General features: G+C 44.5%; 1 protein-coding gene across 1 annotated transcript in view; it reads left to right on the forward strand.

Moving 5' to 3' along the window:
* The window catches only part of LOC145345624 (dynein axonemal heavy chain 8-like), a gene marked incomplete at its 3' end in the record, with an annotated part of 1,250,971 nt that overhangs the window by 1,036,194 nt on the left and 191,913 nt on the right, over window positions 1-22,864 (forward strand). The window contains exons 54-56 of the mRNA XM_080193458.1: window positions 2,765-3,006; window positions 9,968-10,108; window positions 19,073-19,310. Coding sequence (XP_080049584.1) covers window positions 2,765-3,006; window positions 9,968-10,108; window positions 19,073-19,310 — 621 coding nt within the window. The remainder of the gene's footprint in view (window positions 1-2,764; window positions 3,007-9,967; window positions 10,109-19,072; window positions 19,311-22,864) is intronic.

The following is a 22,864-nucleotide window of genomic DNA, read 5'->3' on the forward strand; positions in this document are numbered from 1 at the left end:
CTTCACCTTTAAGACTTGATTAGCTGATTAGCTGTAAAGACTTGCATTCTAATCAGTGTTCTGTAAACTGTGTGTGCCTTTAAATGCCCTGTTTGTGATCAGAAACTCCCCACTCACCTGACGAATGAGCAGCGCTCCATAAGTTAGTGGCATTTACTACCAAATAAACCTGTTGGACTTTAACCTGGTGTTGTAAGACTTCTTACTGTGTTTACCCCAGTCCAACACCAGCATCTCCACATTATGTTATTAGTGCCAGTGTACGTAATGATATCTGTCTGTTTACCCTTCCATTTCAGGGTGCCTTGTACCCACTCAGACATCTAGGACTCTGGCATCAGAGAGGCAACATGCATCCTGGAGTCTCATTTGCGGCCACAGAAATGTCTGTCTGTGTCCCTAACTATCAAGTCTCCTACTGCTACCGGAACCCATTGCCCTCCAAGCAGAATCAGTTGTGGTGCCACAAGCCTGGTCATTATTGGTATTTTCTCCAAAAGATATCCAAAATGGTGTACCTGTTTGAGAGACCTGGGTGACCTACCTGCCTCTCCCATCACCCATCTACCTTTCTTGACTTGTGGTGTGACCACCTGAAGCAAGTGCCTTTCACACTCTGCCCCCAGATGCTCTGCAGTGTGTCCAGCTGATGCTCGAGCTGAACTATGCGGTCTGTGAGGAATTGCAGCTGGTCACACTTCCCACAGACATAATCGTCAGGGATGCTAGGAAGCTCCTTGATCTCCCACATCTGGCATGAGGAGCACATCACTGCCCTAACTGCCAATCTTTGCTCGTGTATACTTAAAGATATAAGAATGAGAATCTTCTCTTGCTTTTACTTTGCTTATCCTCCTCTCGGCTTTTTTTTTGGTTAGAGGAGGAGGGAGGGAGGGAAAAATTAATGTGGTGTCTCAGGCTTAATCACTGCTTGACACCAGTTCCCCTGCTACCCACAGTACAGCTGAGGTAACTGAGTCATCCTCCCCCTGAATCCTCCTCTGATGCCTCTGCTGGATCAAATGATCAGGTGATTAATTCCTTGAACCCTGTTAGCCAAAGTGATTGACAAAAATGTTTGAATATTATTAATGTTTCAGCTATGAACTCCTTGAAAAGTCCATTTACCCATTAATATTATAAAAAAGTTGTTTTTACACCTCCAATAATTTGAAGGTTCTTCATACTTGTTAGCCCCATGACTGGGATATGATTTTCGCAAATATAAGTTTGCAGCCATTTAAAGTCAGCTTGCTTTAAAGGCTAATTCAAAGAAGTTCAAGATATATTTGACAGGAAATGAATGATTGGTATTCTGCATGCACACACATCGGGCCCAATTTTACAATTATGTCGCGCCTGTTTTTGGACGTGAAAGCTTGGTAAAGTCAGGTGTGAGGCAATTAGCGTGATACACGCCCGCGTCCATGCAAATGCTCACATTACCAGGGCCAGAAAATGGCCGTGATCTGAACCGCATCTGAAATGGGAGCAATGGTAATTTAAATGTATTTGCATGCATTTAAATTGAATTAATGGCTGCCCACCCAACTTTACCTGCATTTCCCCTTTACCATTGCATACACCTGTCCAAATTCAGCGCAAAACAGACATGCTCGGCAAAGATCTGTTTCGGGCGCTCCAGTTTCTGAAGAGGTAAGTTCAGAGCTTCCAGCGGCTCTCTGAAAGGTTGGGGGTGGGGTGAGGTGGGGGGGTGGGCGATGGTGGGGGCAAGGGAGATGAATCAAATCATTCTCTGGTGAGGAGGGGTGGGGGAGGCAAGATGGTTCTCACATGGGGGGGTGGGGAAAGGGAAGCCTGATTGTTCTCTGGTGGGGGGTGGGGGGGAGGTCCAATCATTCTCTGGTGGGTGGGGGGAGGGGGGAGGAGGGAGGCCTGATCATTCTCTGGTGGGGGGGAGGGGGAGGAGGGAGGCCCGATCATTCTCTGGTAGGGGGGAGGAAGAAGGGAGACCCAATCATTCTCTGGTGGGGGGGAGGGAGAAGCGAAGTGAGTCAGATGTATCTCTAGTCTGGGTGGGAGGGAGGGTGGCCCAATTGCTCTCTGGTGGGGGAGGGAAGAAGGAGGGGAGGCCAAAATGGATCTCGGGGGTGGGGGGGGCTGTTGGAGGGGCAGGGGGGACTGCTGCCAGTCTGCAGGCAATCAGTGGTGAGGGGAGGTGGGATAGAGGGTCATGATCAGTCTGGGTAGTGGGAGGGTGTGTGGATAAGAGGAACAGTTATGTTGTGGAGGTGGGGTGATGTTTGTGGGGCCATCGCTCCTGTTTTTCAATCCTGGACTGCTTTATCTGCTTTTTGCGGCCCGGGAGCAATGTGACAGGGACACCTTTTTCTTCACTGTGCATGTGCAGTTGAAGGCTCAAATTGGAGCTGCAGCATTTGGGCAAGGCTAAGCCCCGCCCACAGCATGATTCAGACTTGCAAATTTTTTTTCAGGCTAAGCGCGTATGGGTGCACCTAAGAACAGGTTTCTAAGTCGGATCTGAACTGTGCCCTGATTCAGCATTTAGAATCAAAATGGTAAAAGTCGGACCCATCGTCTTGACAATTGGCAGAACTAAGATTGAGTGAAATTGGTGAAATGAAGGAATTAAATTGTTACCAAATGTGATTACAAGTGTTTGTTGTGAAATGATCCAAAATCGAACTAGGGTCTAATAATTTATCATGCAAATGAATAACATCAGAACCAACTTACTGATTGTGCAAAAAACACACAAATATATGAACAATTTGGTTTCCAGGTGATAATATCTGGATAATCTTGGATGGCCCAGTGGATGCTATTTGGATAGAAAATCTGAATTCTGTACTGGATGACAATAAGACATTAACTTTGGCTAATGGTGATCGTATTCCCATGGCTCCTTCCTGTAAATTACTGTTTGAAGTGCATAACATTGAGAATGCATCTCCAGCCACAGTGTCCAGAATGGGGATGGTCTACATCAGCTCTTCTGCTCTCAGCTGGAAGCCAATTTTAAAGGTAACAGCTTCAGCACATAGGAAGAAGAATGTCTTGATTCTCAGGAAGCATCTGATGCTTATGGAAAGGAGTTTGAATATAAACGAGCTGAAACAGCTTCTAAAACGAAAGGAAGATCCGTGTTGTAAAATGTACTACAGAGAGATGTGTATTTGAGGTAAAAACAGAAAAAATTGCAAACACTGAACACAGTGAAATACCCACAGAGGTGTGTGTTCCTGAGGTGGTGAAGGGTGCAAGTGAGAACTGTGATGCCTCGAACAATGTGGAACTCTCCTCTTTCACAGCTGTGGCTGGAAAAAGAGTCTTCTCTTCCTCGTGCCTTGTTTCCTTCCAGGAAGCACAGCAAGTGTGTGCAAGTGATAGCATCAGCTACATAGAAACAAAGACATAAAAACAGAGCAGGAGGAGGCCATTTGGCCCTTTGAGTCCGCTCTGCCATTCATTACGATCATGGCTGATCACCCAACTCAATAACCTAATCCTGTTTTTTCTCGTTGACATTTGATCCCATTGACCCCAAATGCTATATCCAGCCGCTTTTTGAATACATGGGGCACATTCAAGCCTCAGATTTGCAGTAATGGATAAATCCTAAATAGGTGGATACCCGAGACCAAACTCCTCATTGCCAACTCTTTCGTACTTGATTCCCACGTGCTCTGTTGCTCTTTCCTCAAACACAATGAGAATCCTCAGATATCTTGCTACCCCATCCCCCTAAAACAATACACCTCCCCTCCAGTCTTCTCCCATTCCACTCAATTATGTTAAAGTTTCTCCTGCTCAAAGAGGAGAATGCTCAAGAGGAATTGTATGTCACACTAGTTGAAGCATTTGAATTTGTTTGTTTGTAGAATCATAGAATTATAGAATCACACAGCACAGATGAAGCCCTTTGGCCCATCATGTCCACACCGATACATTAGAAACACCTGAATTCCCGACTAATCCTATCTGCCAGCACTTGGCCCATAGCCTTGAATGTTATGACGTGTCAAGTGCTCATCCAAGTACTTTTTGAAGGACGTGAAGCAACCCACCTCTACCATCCTCCCAGGCAGCACATTCCAGACTATCACCACCCTCTGGGTAAAATGGTTTTTCCTCACAGCCACCCTAAATCTTCTGTCCCTCACTTTGAACTTATGTCCCCTCATGACTGACCGTTAAACTAAAGGCAACACCTGCTCCTTATCCACTATCTCGATGTGTCATAATCTTGTACACCTCAATTAGGTCACTCCTCAATCTTCTCTGCTCCAATGGAAACAACCCAAGCCTAGCCAACCTCTCTTCATAACTTAAACGTTCCATCCCAGGTAGCGTCCTGGTGAATTTCTTCTGCACCTCAGTCATATCCTTCCAACAATGTGGCGAAAAGAACTACACACACTACTCTAGCTGTGACCTTACCAAAGTTCTATACAATTCCAACATGACTTCTCTGCTTTTGTAATTTTAAAGTTTAAAATTTATTTATTAGTCACAATAAGGCTTACATTCACACTTCAATGAAGTTATTCTGAAATTCCTCTAGTCGCCACACTCTGATGCCTGTTTGGGCCAAAATGTCTCCATTGATAAAGGCAAGTGTCCCATTTGCCTTTTTCACCATCCTACTAACATGCCCTTCTGCTTTCAGAGATCTGTGGACAAACATGCCAAGGTCCCTTTGTTCCACAGAACCTCCTATTGGCATGCCATTCATTGAATACTTTCTTGCCAAATTACTCCTTCCAAAGTGTATCACCTCACACTTTTCAGGGTTAAATTCCGCCTGCCACTTGTCTGCCCAGTTGACCATTCCATCTATATAGAACAAGGAACAAAGAACAACCCAGCACAGGAAACAGGCCCTTCGGCCCAACGAGCCCGCGCCGCCGCATCACCCTACACCTATTCTACCCTGCGTGTCTACGAATGGAACCCCTAACTTAGCCAGATTCAGGGGAGAATAGTGTCAATTTGGTAAACCAATCAGCCTAAGAGCACATCTTTGGGGTGCAGGAGGAAACCAGAGCGCCCGGAGGAAACCCACGCAACCACAGGGAGAATGCACAAACTCCCACAGACACAGGCCCAAATCCATGTATCTGCACAGCCAGCAGTGCTAGTCACTGAGCTGTTGCGGCGCCCGTCTACCGGTCCAGGATCAAGCACACACACCGACACGAAGTACTAGGCCACTCCCGGAACCTCCAAGAGCAGCCCACGCACGACCCACCGTGTGCATGCCCCTCGTTTGACAACAAGGTGGACCTCCACCTGCGGAATAAAAAGACAAAAACGTTAACTTACAAGTCTGCATTTCCGGTGTCTCCTGAGGTTCTGACCTTATTTAATAGCCCCTACTATAACCCTCCATCCTCGTTTCACTCATGTGTCTATCTAACTGAACCTTAAACGAGTCCAACGTTCCTGCCTCCACCACCCTACTCGGTAGCGCGTTCCATCCCCCCACAACTCTCTGCGTAAAGAACCTTCCTCTCACTTCCAAGTTATACCTCTCCCCCCTCACCCTTAAATCATGCCCTCTCGTATTTGTACCCAGTCTAGGGAGCAGTCTCTCACTATTGACTGTATCTATTCCCTTCAGTATCTTATATACCTTTATCATGTCGCCCCTCAACCTCCGTCTTTCCAAGGAGAAAAGTCCCAGTTTCTCCAACCTTTCCTCGTAACCCAGCCCCTCCATACCAGGCAACATCCTGGTAAACCTCCTCTGAACCCTCTCCAGAGCCTCCACGTCCTTCCGGTAGTAAGGTGACCAGAACTGGACGCAGTACTCCAAATGCGGTCTAACCAACGTTCTATACAACTGAAGCATTAGATGGCAGCTTTTATACTCTATACCCCTTCCTATAAAGGCTAGCATTCCATAAGCCTTCCTAACAACCTTCTCCACTTGGGTCGCAACCTTCATGGATTTGTGAACCTGCACTCCCAGGTCCCTCTGTATCTCTATACTCCTAATCGGTCTACCTTTTATCACATAGCTCCTCTCTGCATTATTCCTTCCAAAATGCATCACCTCGCATTTGTCAGGATTAAATTCCATCTGCCACCTATCTGCCCAATGCACCAACCTATCTATATCCTGTTGTATCACCTGACATTCCACTTCAGTACCCGCCAACCCTGCCATCTTGGTGTCATCTGCAAACTTGCTGATCACACCACCTACGCTCTCTTCCAAGTCATTTATGTATACTACAAAGAGGAGAGGTCCCAGTACTGAGCCCTGCGGCACACCACTGGTTACTGGCCTCCAGCCCGAAAAGGTCCCCTCCACAACTACCCTCTGTCTCCTATTGCCCAGCCAGTTCTCAATCCACCTAGCTACCTGACCCCGTATCCCATGAGCCTTAACCTTTTCTACCAGCCTACCATGAGGGACTTTGTCAAATGCCTTACTGAAATCCATATAGATGACATCAACGGCTCTCCCATCGTCAACCGTTTTTGTCACCTCCTCAAAGAATTCCACCAGATTCGTAAGGCAAGACCTCCCTCTAACAAAGCCATGTTGCATATCCCTAATCAGATCGCAATGCTCCAAATGCTCATACATCCTACCCCTAAGTATTTTTTCCATTAATTTCCCTACCACCGATGTCAAACTCACCGGTCTATAATTTCCAGGGTTATCCCTACTACCCTTTTTAAACAGCGGTACCACATTTGCTACCCTCCAGTCTTCTGGGACCTCACCTGTGTCCAAAGAAGAGACAAAGATTTGCGCCAGAGGCCCAGCAATTTCATCTTTCACCTCCCTAAGCAGCCTGGGATAAATACCATCAGGCCCTGGAGCTTTATCCGTCCTTACGCTACCTAAAAGCCCTAGCACTTCCTCCCTCGTAATAGCTATTTCCTGCAACTGATCCTCAGCTCCCTCCAAGAGACAGCACGATTCCGAGCCCCTCTCCCTCGTGAATACCGACGCAAAGTATTCATTCAGGAGCTCCCCCATTCCCTCTGACTCAATACATAACTCCCCACTTTTGTCCCTAAGAGGACCAATTTTCCCTCTAACTACTCTCTTGCTCCTAATATAGGAATAAAATGCCTTTGGATTTTCCTTAATCCTACCAGCCAAAGCCATTTCATGCCCTCTCTTCGCCCTTCTAATTCCCCTTTTTAGCTCCCTCCTACTCTCTCTATATTCCTCCAGCGCACTCTCTGTACCCAGTTGTTTCGACCTAACATACGCCTCCCTCTTGTTCCTGACCAAGTCCTCAATACCCCCTGTAATCCACGGCTCTCTAATCCTACCTTTCCCATCCTTCCGCTTAACCGGAACATACCTCCCCTGCAACCATTTCATTTTGCCCTTAAAAGCCTCCCACTTGCCAACCGTGGACTTTCCAGCTAACAGTCCCTCCCAATCAGTGTCCTGCAGTTCCCTTCTAATCCTGCTATAGCTCGCCTTTCCCCAGTTCAGCACACTCCCGTTCGGCCGGCACTCATCCCTTTCCATTTTTATCCTAAAGTAGACGGACTTGTGGTCACTGTTAGCCACATGTTCGCCTACCTCTACCTCAACCACCTGCCCTGGCTCATTACCCAACACTAAATCCAGTATAGCCCCTTCCCTAGTCGGGCTAGTTACATACTGCTCTGGAGACCCTTCCAAAACACATTTCACAAACTCCTCTCCCTCCGTACCCCCAGCTCTAGGCCCCCTCCAATTCACTCCAGGTAGATTAAAGTCACCCACTACAACCACCCTATTCTTCCCACACCTATCCAAAATGCCCCTGCAAATGCCTTCCTCCACTGACCTCGGGCTGTTGGGTGGCCTATAGTACACCCCTAGCAACGTAATCTCTCCCTTTTTATTCCTCAACTCCACCCATAGTGACTCAATCCCTATCTCTTCCATATTGTCCTCCCTCTGCACTACTGTGATGTTCTCCTTTACTAACAGTGCCACCCCTCCACCTCTCTTCAACCCTCCTCTGTCACACCTAAAACACTTGTACCCAGGAACATTCAGCTGCCAGTCCTGACCTTCCCGTAACCACGTCTCCGTTACAGCCACCACATCTAACTTCCTCACAAACATCAAGGCCCTAAGCTCATCGTTTTCCCTGTCACACTCCTAGCATTGAAACAGACACAGTTCAACCCATGAGTGTCCCTCGGAACCTCCTTCTCCCTGACAATTTTCCTTTCACTCGACTCTCTCCCAGCCACATCCCCACCCCCCCTCCCTATTACTTTAAACCATTCTTCTTGTAGCCCCAGACACTCTGCCTCACTGTTAACCACCCATCCAATATTTGTGTCATCCGCAAGCTTACTAATCCTATCCCCCATATAATCATCAATGTCATTTATATAAATGATGAATAATAGGAGACCAACACATATCCCTGTAGTACGCTACTGGATAGTGGCTTCCAGTCACTAAAGCAAACTTTATTTCATCATCTTTTGTCTCCTACAGCTGAGCCAATTTTGAATCTGCTTTATCAAATTACTCTGTATCCCACATGCATTTACCTTCTTTACAAGATTCCCATGTGGGACTTTTGTAAATGTTTTGCTGAAATCCAAATGAACTAAATCACCTGCACTACCCTGGTCACCTCTTCAAAAAATAAAATCGAATTTGTTAGTCATGACCTCCCTCTGACAAAGCCATGCTGATTATCCCAGGTCAAGCTTTGCCTCTCCAATTGGAGATAGGTGTTCTCCTTCAGAAGTTCCTCTAATAGTTTCCGTACCACTGACGTGAGACTCACTGGTCTGTAGTTCCCTGGTTTATCTCTACAACCCTTCTTAAATAGTAGAATCACATTAACAGTTAACTAGTTTTCTAGCACCAGAGAAGAATTGAAAATTTGGGTCAGAGCCCCTGCCATCTCTTCCCTTGCCTCCCACAACAGCCTAGGAAAAAATTCATTTGGACCTGAAGATTTATCCACTTAAGGCTGCCAACGCCCCCTTCCCTGAGTCAATTTTCTCAAGAATCTCACAGTCTGTCTCCCTGAATTCCATACCATCGTCCCCATTCTCTTGGGTGAAGGCAGATGCGAAGTATTCATTCAACCAACGTTTTACCAACGTTTCCACCCACAGATTGCCCTCTTGGTCCCTAATGGGCCCCAGTCTTTCCCTGGTTATCCTTTTCCCATTGATATACATATAGAATATCTTGGGATTTTCCCTACTTTTACTACCTAGAGCTTTTTCATAATCCTTTCTTTGCATTCATAATTGCTTTCTTAAGCTCCACCCTGCACTTTTTATACCTCACTAATGCCTCCAGTGATTTAGTCCCCTTGTACTTTTAAAAAGCCTTGCTTTTTCTTTTCATTGTATCCTGAATATCTCTAATTCTTCCTACCTATCCCCCTTGAGGGGACATGCTGGGCTTGCACCCTCCCCATTTCCTTTATGAATGCCCCCACTGCTCTTATGTAGATTTTCCCATTAGTAACTGTTCCCAGTCTAATCTGCTCAGATCATGTCTTATTTTGCTAGAATCCACTCTCCCCCAATCCAAAACTTTTTTTGCAGCTTGTCTATATCCTTGTGCATAAATTTTAAAAGTGTATCATCTTGGGGTCGCTATTACTAAAATGCTTCCCCACTACCACCTCAACCATCTGTCCAGCTTCATTCCCCAGAATCAGGTCCAACATAGCTCCCTCTGATGTTTGACCCTTGACATATTGATTGAAAAGGTTCTCCTGTACACATTTCAAGAAACCTACTCCATCCAAGCTCTTAACACTTGTGTATCCCAGTTAATGTTGAGGTAGTTGAAATCACCCAAAAAAATGTATACATGTACATATGCAATAGACAACGGGGAACATGTGAATGTGGTGTATCTGGATTTCCAAAAGGCATTTGACAAGGTGCCGCACCAAAGACTGCCAAGTAACATAAATCAAAGCATGAATTGCCTCTTTTCTTTCACAGATATTTTCTCTGTTTTGTCTTTCAGGCTTGGTTAAACAGACGTACTGTTTGGGAGGCTGAAATCCTACAAGGCCTATATGACAAAGCCTTTGAAGACAGTTATGAATACATGAAATTAAGCCTCAATCCAGTAATGGAGTTGCTGGAGTGTAACTACATCATGCAGGTTAGAAACGTCTTGACTGTAATGCCTATTTCTTAAGTCATACAAATTAAATCGTTAACTGAACTGTTATTTTTGGACCAATATAGTATTTACAAGGGAATACCAAATGACTAGTAGGACACTAGGAATTACAGAGGACCACAGGGACTTGGGGTGAATTTCCAAAGATTCCTGAAGGCAGCACTGCAGGTAGATAAATTGGTTAAGAAGGCATATGAGATACTTATGAACAGTGATATTATTGATGAAGTTTCATATAATGTTTATTAGGCCACAGCTGGAGTAGAATCATACAGTGCAGAAAAGACTCTTCAGCCCATTGGGTCTGCACTGACACATGAGAAACATCTGACCTCCCACCTAATCCCACTTGTCAGCACCTGGCCCATAGCCTTGAATGTTATGATGTGCTCAATGTTCTTCCAGATATTTTTTGAAAGATGTGAGCCAACTTGCTTCTACCATCTTCCCACGCAGTGCATTCCAGACCGTCACCACCCTCTGGGTAAAAAGGTTTTCCCCATATCTCCCCGAAACCTCCAGTTTCTCACTTGAATCTACGTTCCCTTGTCACTGACCCTTCAACTAAGGAGAACACCTGCACCTATCAGCCCTGTCCATGCCCCTCATGATTTTGTACACCTCAATCAGGTTGCCCCCTCAGTCTTCCTTGCTCCAATGAAAACAACCCAACCTATCCAACCTCTTTTCATAACTTAAATATTCCATCCCATGCAACATCCCAGTGAATCTCCTCTGCACCCCCTCCAGTGCAATTGCATCCTTCCTATAATGTGGTGAGCAGTCTCTTTCACTTTGGTAATAGCTTGAAGTCTCCTCAGGTTGAAAAGCTTCCCATCCACTCTGTACTTGAGGCTGATTCCAGCAACACTATCCTGGAAGGCATCATTCAGCATGACAGTAAACATCATGCTGAACAGTGTGGGTGCGAGCACACAGCCCTGTTTGATGCCATTGGTGACTGGGAATGCCTCAGAGGATTCTCCGCCATCCAGTATTCTGGCCATCATGCCATCATGGAACTGGTGTACCATCTGAATGAATTTGGGGAGGCAGCCAAGCTTTGACACAATCCTCCACAGGCCTTTGAGAGGAAATCTGAGAAATTTCCTCTTTGCTGATGACTGCACCCTGTATGCTGACTCAGAGCCAGAGATGCAAAGTCAGTATGGACAAATCTTCCAAGGCTTATGACAACTTTGGACTCACCATCAACATTAAAAAACTGAAGTCATGAACCAGCCTGCTCCTCATACAAATGCTTTTGTACAAAAAGGGGTACAAATGCTTTAGTCGGAGTAGAGAAGGAGGTAGAAGGGGGGGTGGGGTAGCATTATTGGTCAAGGACTGTATCACAGTGTCAGAGAGGAACTTTGATGAGGACTTGTCTGTTGAGGTAGTATGGGCGGAGATTAGAAATAGGAGAGGAGAGGTCACCCTGTTGGGAGTCTTTTATAGACCTCCAAAAAGTTCTAGAGAGGTTGAGGAAAGGATTGCGGAGATGATCCTTGTTAGGAGTGAAAGTAATAGGGTAATTGTCATGGGGGACTTTAACTTTACTCATGTTGATTGGAATTGCTATAGCTCTAGCTCGTTAGAGGGGTCAGTTTTTGTTCAAAGTGTGCAGGAAGGTTTTTTTGACTCAGTATGTAGATAGGCCGACTAGAGGTGAGGCTATATTGGATTTGGTGCTGGGTAATGAGCCAGACCAGGTGCTAGACTTGGAAGTTGGTGTGCATTTTGGGGATAGTGACCACAATTCGATTACGTTCACCTTAGTGATGGAAAGGGATAGGCATGAACCTCGGGTCAGTAGTTTCAGCTGGGGGAAGGGTAATTATGAGGCTATTAGGAGAGAATTAGGAAGCATTGGTTGGACTAGGAGATTACAGGGACTGGGAACGTCCGAGATGTGGAGATTTTTCAAGGAGCAGCTACTGCGGGTCTGTGATAGGTACATCCCTGTCAGGCAAGGAGGATTTGGTAGGCCCAGGGAACCGTGGTGCACTAAAAAAGTTGATTCGTTGGTTAGGAAGAAAAAGGAGGCTTATGTTCGGATGAGGCTTGAGGGCTCAGGTAGTGCATTAGAAAGTTTTAGATTGGCTAGGAGGGAGTTGAAGAGGGAGTTAAGAAGGGCTAAAAGAGGACATGAGATGACTTTGGCTGATGGGATTAAGGAGAACCCTAAGGCGTTTTACAGGTATGTCAAGAACAGAAGGTTGGTTAGGGCAAGATTAGGGCCAGTTACAGACAGTAGAGGGAAGTTGTGTGTGAAACCGGAGGAGATTGGAGAGGCGTTGAACCAATATTTCTCTTCGGTGTTCACGCAAGGGGACATGAATGTAGCTGAGGAGGACACTGGGGTGCAGGGGTGTAAAATAGATAGTATTGCAGTTGATACGGGGATGTGCTGGATATTTTAGAGGGTTTGAAAATAGATAAGTCCCCTGGTCCGGATGGGATTTACCCTAGGATTCTCTGGGAGGCAAGAGAGGTGATTGCGGAGCCTCTGGCTCTGATCTTCAGGTCGTCGTTGGTCTCTGGTATAGTACCGGAAGATTGGAGGACAGCAAATGTTGTCCCATTGTTTAAGAAAGGGAGAAGAGACTTCCCTGGGAATTATAGACCGGTGAGTCTTACTTCTGTGGTGGGTAAGGTTTTGGAAAGGATTATTAGAGGCAGGATTTATAGTTATTTGGAGAGTAATGAATTGATTAGAGACAGTCAGCATGGTTTTGTAGCGGGTAGGTCGTGCCTTACTAACCTTATCGAGTTCTTTGAGAAAGTGACCAAAGAGGTGGATAGGGGTAAGGCAGTTGACGTGGTGTATATGGATTTTAGTAAGGCGTTTGATAAGGTTCACCATGGTAGGCTTCTGCAGAAACTGCAGATGTATGGGATTGGGGGTGATCTAGGTAATTGGATCAGGAATTGGCTAGCAGATAGGAGACAGAGGGTGGTGGTTGATGGTAAATATTCGTCATGGAGTTCGGTTACGAGTGGTGTGCCTCAGGGATCTGTTTTGGGGCCACTGCTGTTTGTAATTTTTATTAATGATCTGGATGAGGGTATAGTTGGGTGGATTAGTAAGTTTGCTGATGACACCAAAGTCGGAGGTGTGGTAGATTGTGAGGAAGGGTGTCATAGTTTGCAGGGTGACTTAGAAAGGTTGCAGAGCTGGGCCGCGAGGTGGCGGATGGAGTTTAATGTGGAGAAGTGTGAGGTAATTCATTTCGGTAGGAATAACAGATGTGTTGAGTATAGGGCTAACGGGAGGACTTTGAATAGTGTGGAGGAGCAGAGGGATCTAGGTGTATGTGTACATAGATCCCTGAAAGTTGGGAATCAAGTAGATAAGGTTGTTAAGAAGGCATACAGTGTCTTGGCGTTTATTGGTAGGGGGATTGAATTTAGTAGTCGCAGCGTCATGATGCAACTGTACACAACTCTGGTGCGGCCGCACTTGGAGTATTGTGTGCAGTTCTGGTCCCCACATTACAGGAAGGATGTAGAGGCTTTGGAGAGGGTGCAGAGGAGGTTTACCAGGATGTTGCCTGGTATGGTGGGGAGATCCTATGAGGAGAGACTGAGAGATTTGGGGTTGTTTTCGCTGGAAAGAAGGCGGCTAAGAGGGGACCTTATTGAAACATATAAGATGATTAGAGGTTTAGACAGGGTAGATGGTGATAGCCTTTTTCCTCTGATGGAGAAAGCTAGCACGAGGGGGCACGACTTTAAATTAAGGGGGGGTAGTTATAGGACTGATGTCAGGGGTAGGTTCTTTACCCAGAGGGTGGTGAGGGACTGGAATGCCCTGCCAGCTGCAGTTGTAAATGCACCTAGTTTGGGGGCGTTTAAGAGATCTGTGGATAGGTTTATGGACGAAATGGGATTGGTTTAGATTAGTGGGTTAGTGTTTTGTTTTAAAAGCTGGTCGGCGCAACATCGTGGGCCGAAGGGCCTGTTCTGCGCTGTAATGTTCTATGTTCTATGTTCATGCACCGTACACAGAACCCATAATCACAATCAAAGGGCAGAAACTACAGACAGTGGACCAGTTCACTTATCTTGGCAGCACCCTCTCCCAAGCAGTGACTATTGATGCAGAAGTTAACTTCAGAATAGCAAAGGCTAGTTCTGCTTTTGGTAGACTGTGCTCCACTGTATGGGAACATCGAGGAATCAGCCCAGCAACAAAACTGAAGGTCTACAGCGCCACGGTACTCACTAGCCTCCTGTATGCCTGTGAAACGTGCACTGTGTATCGAAGTCATGCATGACAGCTCAATCATTTCCACATGACTTGTCTTTGCAGAATATTACACATCCGATAGCAAGACAAAGTACCAGACACTGAAGTTCTCTCTAGAGCAAGTCTACCATCAGTCCACACACTGATGATGAGAGTGCAGGTCATGTCATCCATATGTCAAACGAGCACATACCCAAGCAGCTCCTTTTTGGGGAACTCTCTGCTGGAAGACACTTGCATGGAGGGCAGAAGAAACATTACAAAGACACACTCAAAGCCTCCCTGAAGTTGCTTGACATTGACATGACCACCTGGGAAACACTGGCACAAAACCGCCCTACCTGGCGCTGCCTCATTCACAAAAGCTGTCAAGCTCACAAAGCAAGGTGTATTGCTGAAGCACAACTTAAGCGCGAGCTGCGCAAGTCCAGAGCCACCAGTGCAACAACTACAGTGTCTGCACAAGCCTGTTCAATATGTACCAGGACATTCCGTGCCTGAATTGGCCTGATCAGTCATCTTCAGACACACCGCAACCAGCCTCAAAATGACTAATGGTGTCGAGGTCCTCATCGATGACAATGGACGAACAACATAATGTGGTGACCAGAACTACACACAGTACTTTAACTGTGGCCTCACCAAAGTTCTATACAACACCAACATGACTTCCCTACTTTTGTAATCTATGCCTCAGTTGATAAAGAAAGTGTCCCAAATACCTTTTTCACCAAGCTATTAATATGCCCTTCCACCTTCAGATATCTATGGACAAACACACCAAAGTCCTTTTGTTACTCAGAACTTCCTAGTGTCATGCTGTTCATTGATACTTCCTTGTCAAATTACTCCTTCCAAAGTGTATTGCCTCACACTTTTCAGGGTTAAGTTCCATCTGCTACTTATCTGCCCGTTTGACCATTCCATCTTTATCTTCCTGCAGCCCAAGGCACTCTGCCTCACTGTTAACCACCCAGCCAACCTTTGTGTTAATCCCAATCTCACTAATGCTATTCCCCCCACACAGTCAACCATGTAGTTTATAGAAATGTTGAATAATAAGGATCCAGCACAGATCCCCGTGATATACCACTGGACACTGGCTTCCAGAGCATTTGTGCAATTCTGGTCGCCACACTGTAGGAAGCAGGCTGGTTAAGGTGGAGTTGTTTTCCTTAGAGAGAGAAGGCTAAGGGGGAACCTCATTGAGTTGTATAAAATTATGAGAGATAAAGGTAAGGTAAATAGCAAGAAACTTTTCCCTTTAGTAGAGGAATCAATAACGGAAGCCATAGATTTAAAGTAAGGACCAGGAGATTGAGAGGGGATTTGAGGACATTTTTTTTCACCCAGAATGTGGTGGGAATCTGGAACTCACTGCCAGAAAGGGTGGTAGAGGTGGGAAACCTCACATCATTTAAGAAGGTTTAGATCAGCACTTGAATTGCCATAGCGTACAAGAATTTGGAACAAGTGCTAGGAAATAGAGTTAGAATGGATTGGTGATCCAGTCAGAAACGGGTGGATTCGTATCGGGAAACAAAGAAATGGCAGAGGAATTAAATGTGTACTTTGCTTCAATCTTCACAAAGGGAGAGATAAATAATGTAACAGAAGTAGTGAGAGGAGTATGTTTTAGTGAAGAGCTGAAGGAAATCAACATTAGTAGAGAAATGGATTTGGGGAAGTTGATGGGACTGAAGTGGATAAGTCTCTACGTTCTGATAATCTTCGTTCCAGAGTACTTAAGGAAGTGGCCCTGGAAATAATAGATCCATTGGTGGTTATTTTCAAAAACTCTTTGGACCTTGGGATAGTTCCTACAGATTGGAGGATATCTAATCTCATTAAACTCATTATTCAAAAAGGTAGGCAGAAAGAAAATAGGGAATGATAGACCAATGAGCCTGACATCAGTACTGGGGAAATTGTGAGTCGATTATCAAGGATTTAATAGCTTAGCATTTAGAAGGCAGTGATATAATCAGACAAAGTCAGTATGGATTTACTAAAGGGAAATCATGCTTGATGAATCTATTGGAATTTTTGAGGATGTATCTAGTAGAGTTGACCAATGTGAATGTGGTTTGTTTAGACTTTCAGAAGGCTTTTGACAAGGTCTCACATAACAGACTATTATGTAAGGTTAAAGCATATGGGATTGCAGGTAAGGTATTGAGATGGACAGAAAGCTGGTTAGCAGAAAGGAAGCAAAGCATTGGCATAGATGGGTCTCTTTCTGATTGGCAATCAGTGACTAGTGGAGTTCAGCAGGAATCTGTGCTAGGACCCCAGTTGTTCACATTATATATTAATGATTTGGAAGAGTGAACTGAATGTATTATCTCCAAATTTGCAGATGGTACAATGTTGGGTGAGAGAGTGAGCTGTGAGGAGAATGCAGAGATGTTTCAATGTAATTTGGGCAGGTTGCATGTGTAACATCTGCAGTATAATGTGGAAAATGTGAGGTTATCCCCTTTGGTAGCAATAATAGGAAGACAGATTATTTTTTGAATGGGTGTAATTTGAGAGAGATGAATGCTCTATGAGACCTTGGAGTCCTTGTGCATCAGTCGCTGAAAGTAAGTGCGCAGGTACAGCAGACAGTAAAGAAGGCAAATGGTATGTTGGCCTTCATAGTGAGATGATTTGAGTGTAGGGATAGGAGTGTTTGGTGCAATTGAATAAGGTGTTGGTGAGGCCACACCTGGAATATTGTGTGCAGTTTTGGTGTCCTTATCTGAAGAAGGATGTCCTTGCTATAGAGGGAGTACAGGGAAGGTTTACCAGGCTAATTCCCAGGGTGGCAGGTCTGCTATATGAGGAGAGATTCAGTTGATTAGGATTATATTCACTGGAGCACAGAAAAGTGAGGGGAGATCTCATAGAAACTTATAAAATTCTAACAAGGTAAAACAGGGTAGACTTAGAAAGAATGCTCCCAATGATGTGGGAGCCCAGAACCAGGGGTCATGGCTTGAGGATAAGGGGTAAACCTATAAGAACTGAGGTAAGGAGAAATTTCTTCACCCAGAGGGTAGTGGATGTGTGTAGTTCACTGTAGTTGAGGCCAAAATGTCCTGATTTCAAAAAGAAATTAGATTTAGCTCTTGGGGCTAAAGGAATCAAGGGATATGGGTGGAAGGGGTTAGGATATTGAATGTTTTGATCAGCCATGATCAAAATGAATGGCGGAGCAGGCTCGAAGGGCCGAATAGCCTCCTCCTGCTTCTCATTTCTGTGTTTCTGTGGTGCTTGATGCCAACCACAGACACGATGGGTTGAAGGGCATCTGTGTTTTAAAACTCAATGAGTGAAATCTCATCATAAACAGAAGAATATTGTTTCCACCAAGAAAACCAACATGTCACTCAGCCAGAATAAATCAAGGGGACGTTTTTCACACCATCATATAGTGGGGTGGGGCTTCAACACTGGCAAAACCCAACTGCAAAGATCAGGCCACCATCTTTAAAGAGTGCCTCATCATAATCTGAGTAAACCTCCCCCACACCATCACAGGGGTCTCAGCAGACTCCCTCCCCACACCTGATCGGAGTCAGCATCTCTCTACTCCCCGCACCAATTGTCGGCTCCTTCCCCCCAAATCATTGACCCCTTCTTTCCCCTTTCCAACATGCCCCAAATCATCGGCCCCTTCTTCCCCTCACCTCAAATCACCAGCCCCTTTTTCTCTCCCGCCCCATCCACTCTCCACCTTCACCCTCCCCATCCTCCCCCTAAATACCCCACTTCTCCCTCCACCGTCCTCCCTACCTCTTTGCAGTTACACAAATGAATTGGAAAAGCTGGACTGTTTTCTATTGGAAACAGAAAGTTGGGAGGAAATTTAAGAAAGGTATTCAAAATCCTGAGAAGACTGGGTCGATTAAAAATAGAAACTGAAAGGATCAAGAACCAGAGGGAACAGATTTGTAAAGTAAACCGTAATGAAATGAGGAAAATCTTTTTTTGCACATCTAGAATGTACTGACCGAAAATATAGTGGAGACAGACTGAATTCAATTTTTCAATTGAGAATTGTATCATGTAAAGAGAAAAAAATGAATAAAATGGGGGAAAATTAGAGGAATAGCACTGGATGAGCTGGCAAAACAATGACAAAGGAGGTAGCCTTTTTCTGTGCTGTAATTATTCCGTGATTTTATAAATCCCAATCCAGTGAGTCCCTGTCTTCTTCTGCAGCATTCTTTAACAAATGTCTGGTAGCAAGTTGAAATGACTTGCGATCCTTCTGACTGATGCGATTTCTACCTTTAGATCACAACTTTCCAACAACTGTAGGGTTAAGAACCCCACATTGTAACATTGAATTGTGAATCTTTATTCTTCAATCGCCTGTCACCATATATCAATATCACAAAATCACAGAATTGTTAGAGTAAGGATTAACAAAACTGAAACCAATTTATCCTTTGTCATATAATTACAATCAGTGCTTAATCAAACTGTCAACTAATCAAACTGTCAATTAATCGGACCTAAATAATAAAATTATAATTAAATGGCAATTGAAAATGTTACATCCTTTTTCAAAAAAGAGTGTAATGTGACCATTTAGCCCATCGTGTCTGCAAAATTCTCCAAATGATCGTCTTACCTTGAGAGGAAGCATCTAAGCACAAAAGAGACACCCACTAACAATGTCAATTTTTCTCTCTCTTTAGTCCATCACCCTGCTCGATGGTTTGATTCCGTCAAGGGAAGATGGAGGAATTTCTGATGCAACGCAACTTGAGCGGCTTTTTGTGTTTGTGCTGATGTGGAGTATTGGTGCCCTGTTGGAATTAGAGAGCAGAGCTAAACTTGAACAATTCCTCCAAAACCACGGCAGCAAACTGAGCCTACCTATGATCCCTGCTGACAGCAACGAGACCATGTTTGAGTATCTTGTCAATCAACAAGGTATGCATGATGAAGTTTTGCTTTACAAGCTATTATTCAGAATTATCACTTTATAAATGAGGAACAAAGTAGTCACACAACGTGTCACCTCATTGGGCTGCTTTTCTAATTTCTTGCCACCAGCAAGGAGTCTTGATGATGCGTATAAAAATTGGGAAATGTCACTTCCTTAGTGGTGTATATCACCAGCTGATATAATTCCATGGTTTATGAGTAGCTGGCAGTTTTATTTCATATTCTGTGACCAAGCTTTAATCATTACAGACTATTGTTCTGTAGGTATAATCTTTATTAAGCTTTTATTTTCTCGGTATTAATCGAGAACCAGAGAGGTTTACAGCATGAAAACAGGCCCTTTAGCCCAACTAGTCCATGCCACCCTTTTTTTAAACCCCTAAACTAATCCCAATTCCTGCATTTGGCCCATATCCCTTTATACCCAACTTATCCATGCTTTTTAAAAGACAAAATTGTACCTGCCTTGACGACTACCTCTGGCAGCTTGTTTCAGATACTCACTACCCTCTGTGAAAAAATTGCCCCTCTAGACACATTTGTATCTCTCCCCTCTCACCTTAACCCTACGCCCTCTAGTTTTAGACTCCCCTGCCTTTGGGAAAAGATATTGAGTATCTAGCTGATCTGTGTTCCTCATTATTTTATTGACTTCTATAAGATCACCCCTCAACCTCCTACACTCCAGCGAAAAAGCCCCAGTCTATCCAGCCTCTCCTTATAACTCAACCCATCATGTTCCGGTAGCATGCTAGTAAATCTTTTCTGCATTCTTTCTAGTTTAATAACATCCTTTCTATAATAGGGTGACTAGAACTGCACATAGTATTCCAAGTGTGGCCTTACCAATGTTTTGTACAACTTCAACATGACATTCCAACTCCTGTATTCAATGCTCTGATGAAACCAAGCATGCCAAATGCCTTCTTCACCATTCTGTCCACCTGTGACTCCACTTTCAAGGAGCGATGAACATGTACCCCTAGATCTCTTTGTTCTGTAACTCTCCCCAGTGCCCTACCATTAACTGAGTAAGTCCTGCCCTGGTTCAATCTACCAAAACGCATCACCTCACATTTGTCTAAATTAAACTCCATCTGCCATTCATCAGCCCAGTGGCCCAATTGATCAAGATCCCAGTGCAATCAGAGATAACTTTGTTCACTGTCCACTATGCCACCAACCTTGGTATCATCTGCAAACTTACTAACCATGCCTCCTAGATTCTCACCCACATCATTAATATAAACGACAAATAACAGTGGACCCTGCACTGATCCCTGAGGTACACTGCTGGTCATAGGCCTCCAGTTTGAAAAACAACCCTCTCCAACCATAGGAGGTCAATGATTCTGCGGGGAGGGAGCAGGAGAAGTAGCTGATGATTGGTGCGGGGTGTAGAGAGGTGCTGACTCCGATCAGCTGTGAGAAGGGAGGCCGCTGAGAAATCATAAATTTCTTGTCAATTAATTTCTAAAATCAAATTTAATTCAAGTCCCAAAAGGTATTCTAACTAGGTGAAAACTTTGCCACATTTATTAGTAATGTTTCTTGCATTTCAAATCAGTGACGAAAATGATTAACATCTCGTAACTTGTGCTAACATTTGGAGAGCTACCCTGTAGAATAATCAAGTTACATCATTCCATACACATGATTTCAGACTCTGATGACATCATCATCTCTTGAGATGTTCTGTGCCACCAACAGGTTGATATAAGAGATGATGAAAGAGTGGTGTACAGACGGGAGGGTGAAGACTACAGACTCCAGTGAAGTATCTTTGCTTCAGGTCAAACACGGGCAAGGAAACCTCGGGCTAATCACTAACTACTGTCTTCCTCATCTGATGAATCAATGGTCTTCCATGTTAAACATCACTTGGAAGAAGCATTGAGGTAACAAGGGCACAGAATTTACTCTGGGTAGGAAAACATCCATACTGACCACCAAGAATGGTTCAAAAGCATCACTATTGACCGAGCTAACAGAGTCTAAAGGGTACATCTGCCAGAATGGCTGACTGTAAAATTACAATCTACTTGCACTTGTCCTCATTGGCCTAGCTGCTGTAGACACATCTATCCATAACAGATTGATAGGTATGATCACTGCTCAGTCCTTGGGGAGAGTATTCACACAATGAAATGCACCATTGTGTTATGTGGCACCACTATCTTGCTAAATGGGATAGGGATGGATCAGATCAAACAGCTCAAAACTGGACATCCACAAGTTAGTCTGCTATAATCTGTAATTTCATGGTCTGTCATTTCCTCACTCAACCAATACCTCAAAGCAGGCATTAACCATGGTTCAGTGATAACATGCCAATACAAAAAAGCTTTATCTTCTCCATTGATGAACTGGGCTCTCTCACTATGGAGAATGGGAATATTTGTGGCATCTCCTCCTCCGTTTAGTTGTTGAATTGTCCACACTATTCACAAATGGATATGGAAGGACAATAGAGTTTAGATCTGATCCGTTGGTTGTGGGATTGTTTAGCTGTGTCTATTACTTGCTGCTTATGCTGTTTTTCCTGCAATTAGTCCTGTGCATTAGCTTCAGTAGGTTGATACCTCATTGTTAGCTATGTCTGGTGTTGCTCCTGGCATGCCCTCCTGCATTCTTCATTAAGACAGAGTTGATTTCCTGGCTGGGTGGTAGTGGTAACATAGGGGGTATGCCAAACCATAAGGTGACAGATCTAAACTCTGCTATCCTGTCATGAATATTGGTGAACAGTTAGCCACAAGAGGAAGATCTACAAACATCCCTGCCCTCAATGATGGGGGAGCTCAGCAACAAGGCTAAAATATTTGGAACCATCTTCATCCAGATGTGCCAAATGGATGATTTATCATGTCTGCCTCCTGAAGTTCGTAGCATCATTATGCGGAAGCGATAGCATAGTGGTATTGTCACTGGGATAGTAATCCACAGACCCAGGGTAATGCTCTGAGACCAGGATTAGAATCCCACCACAGGAGGTGGTGAACTTTGAATTCAATAAAAGCAAATCTGGAATTAAAAATCTAATAGCGATTGTCATAAAAATCCATCAGGTTCACTAATACCCTTGAGGGAAGGACATATTGAGACTGATGGAAAATATATCTCCCAGACACCACCATATGTCCCTAAAGAGGTGGTGGCGCACCAGTATACAGTCATGAGGGAGTTCACAACATTGACCCATGAAGTCTCAAACGTGGGCAAGGAAACCTCCTCCCTGCCCCCACACTGCACACCACCCTCCCCCCACCCCCAAAATCTCAGCTGGTGAACCAGTACTCCTCCAGGTTCAACGACACTTGGAGGTCAAATTCTGGAACTCCTCCCTGACAGCAGTGTAGGTGTACATAGCCTTCAAGTTCTGCAGTGATTTAAGAAGGCAATTCACTACCTAAGGGAAAGTAGCTATGGGCAATCCATGCTGGCCTAGCCAGCAACACCCACAACCTGTAAATTATTTTTTTAAATATTTAAAGATTGGAAGAAGTTCATTTTAATGCTTTAAAAAGTAAATCTTTTGA

The sequence above is a fragment of the Carcharhinus amblyrhynchos genome, chromosome 7 (assembly GCF_965287045.1).
Source record: "Carcharhinus amblyrhynchos chromosome 7, sCarAmb.v2.hapA, whole genome shotgun sequence".
In the NCBI taxonomy this organism is placed as follows: Eukaryota; Metazoa; Chordata; class Chondrichthyes; order Carcharhiniformes; family Carcharhinidae; genus Carcharhinus; species Carcharhinus amblyrhynchos.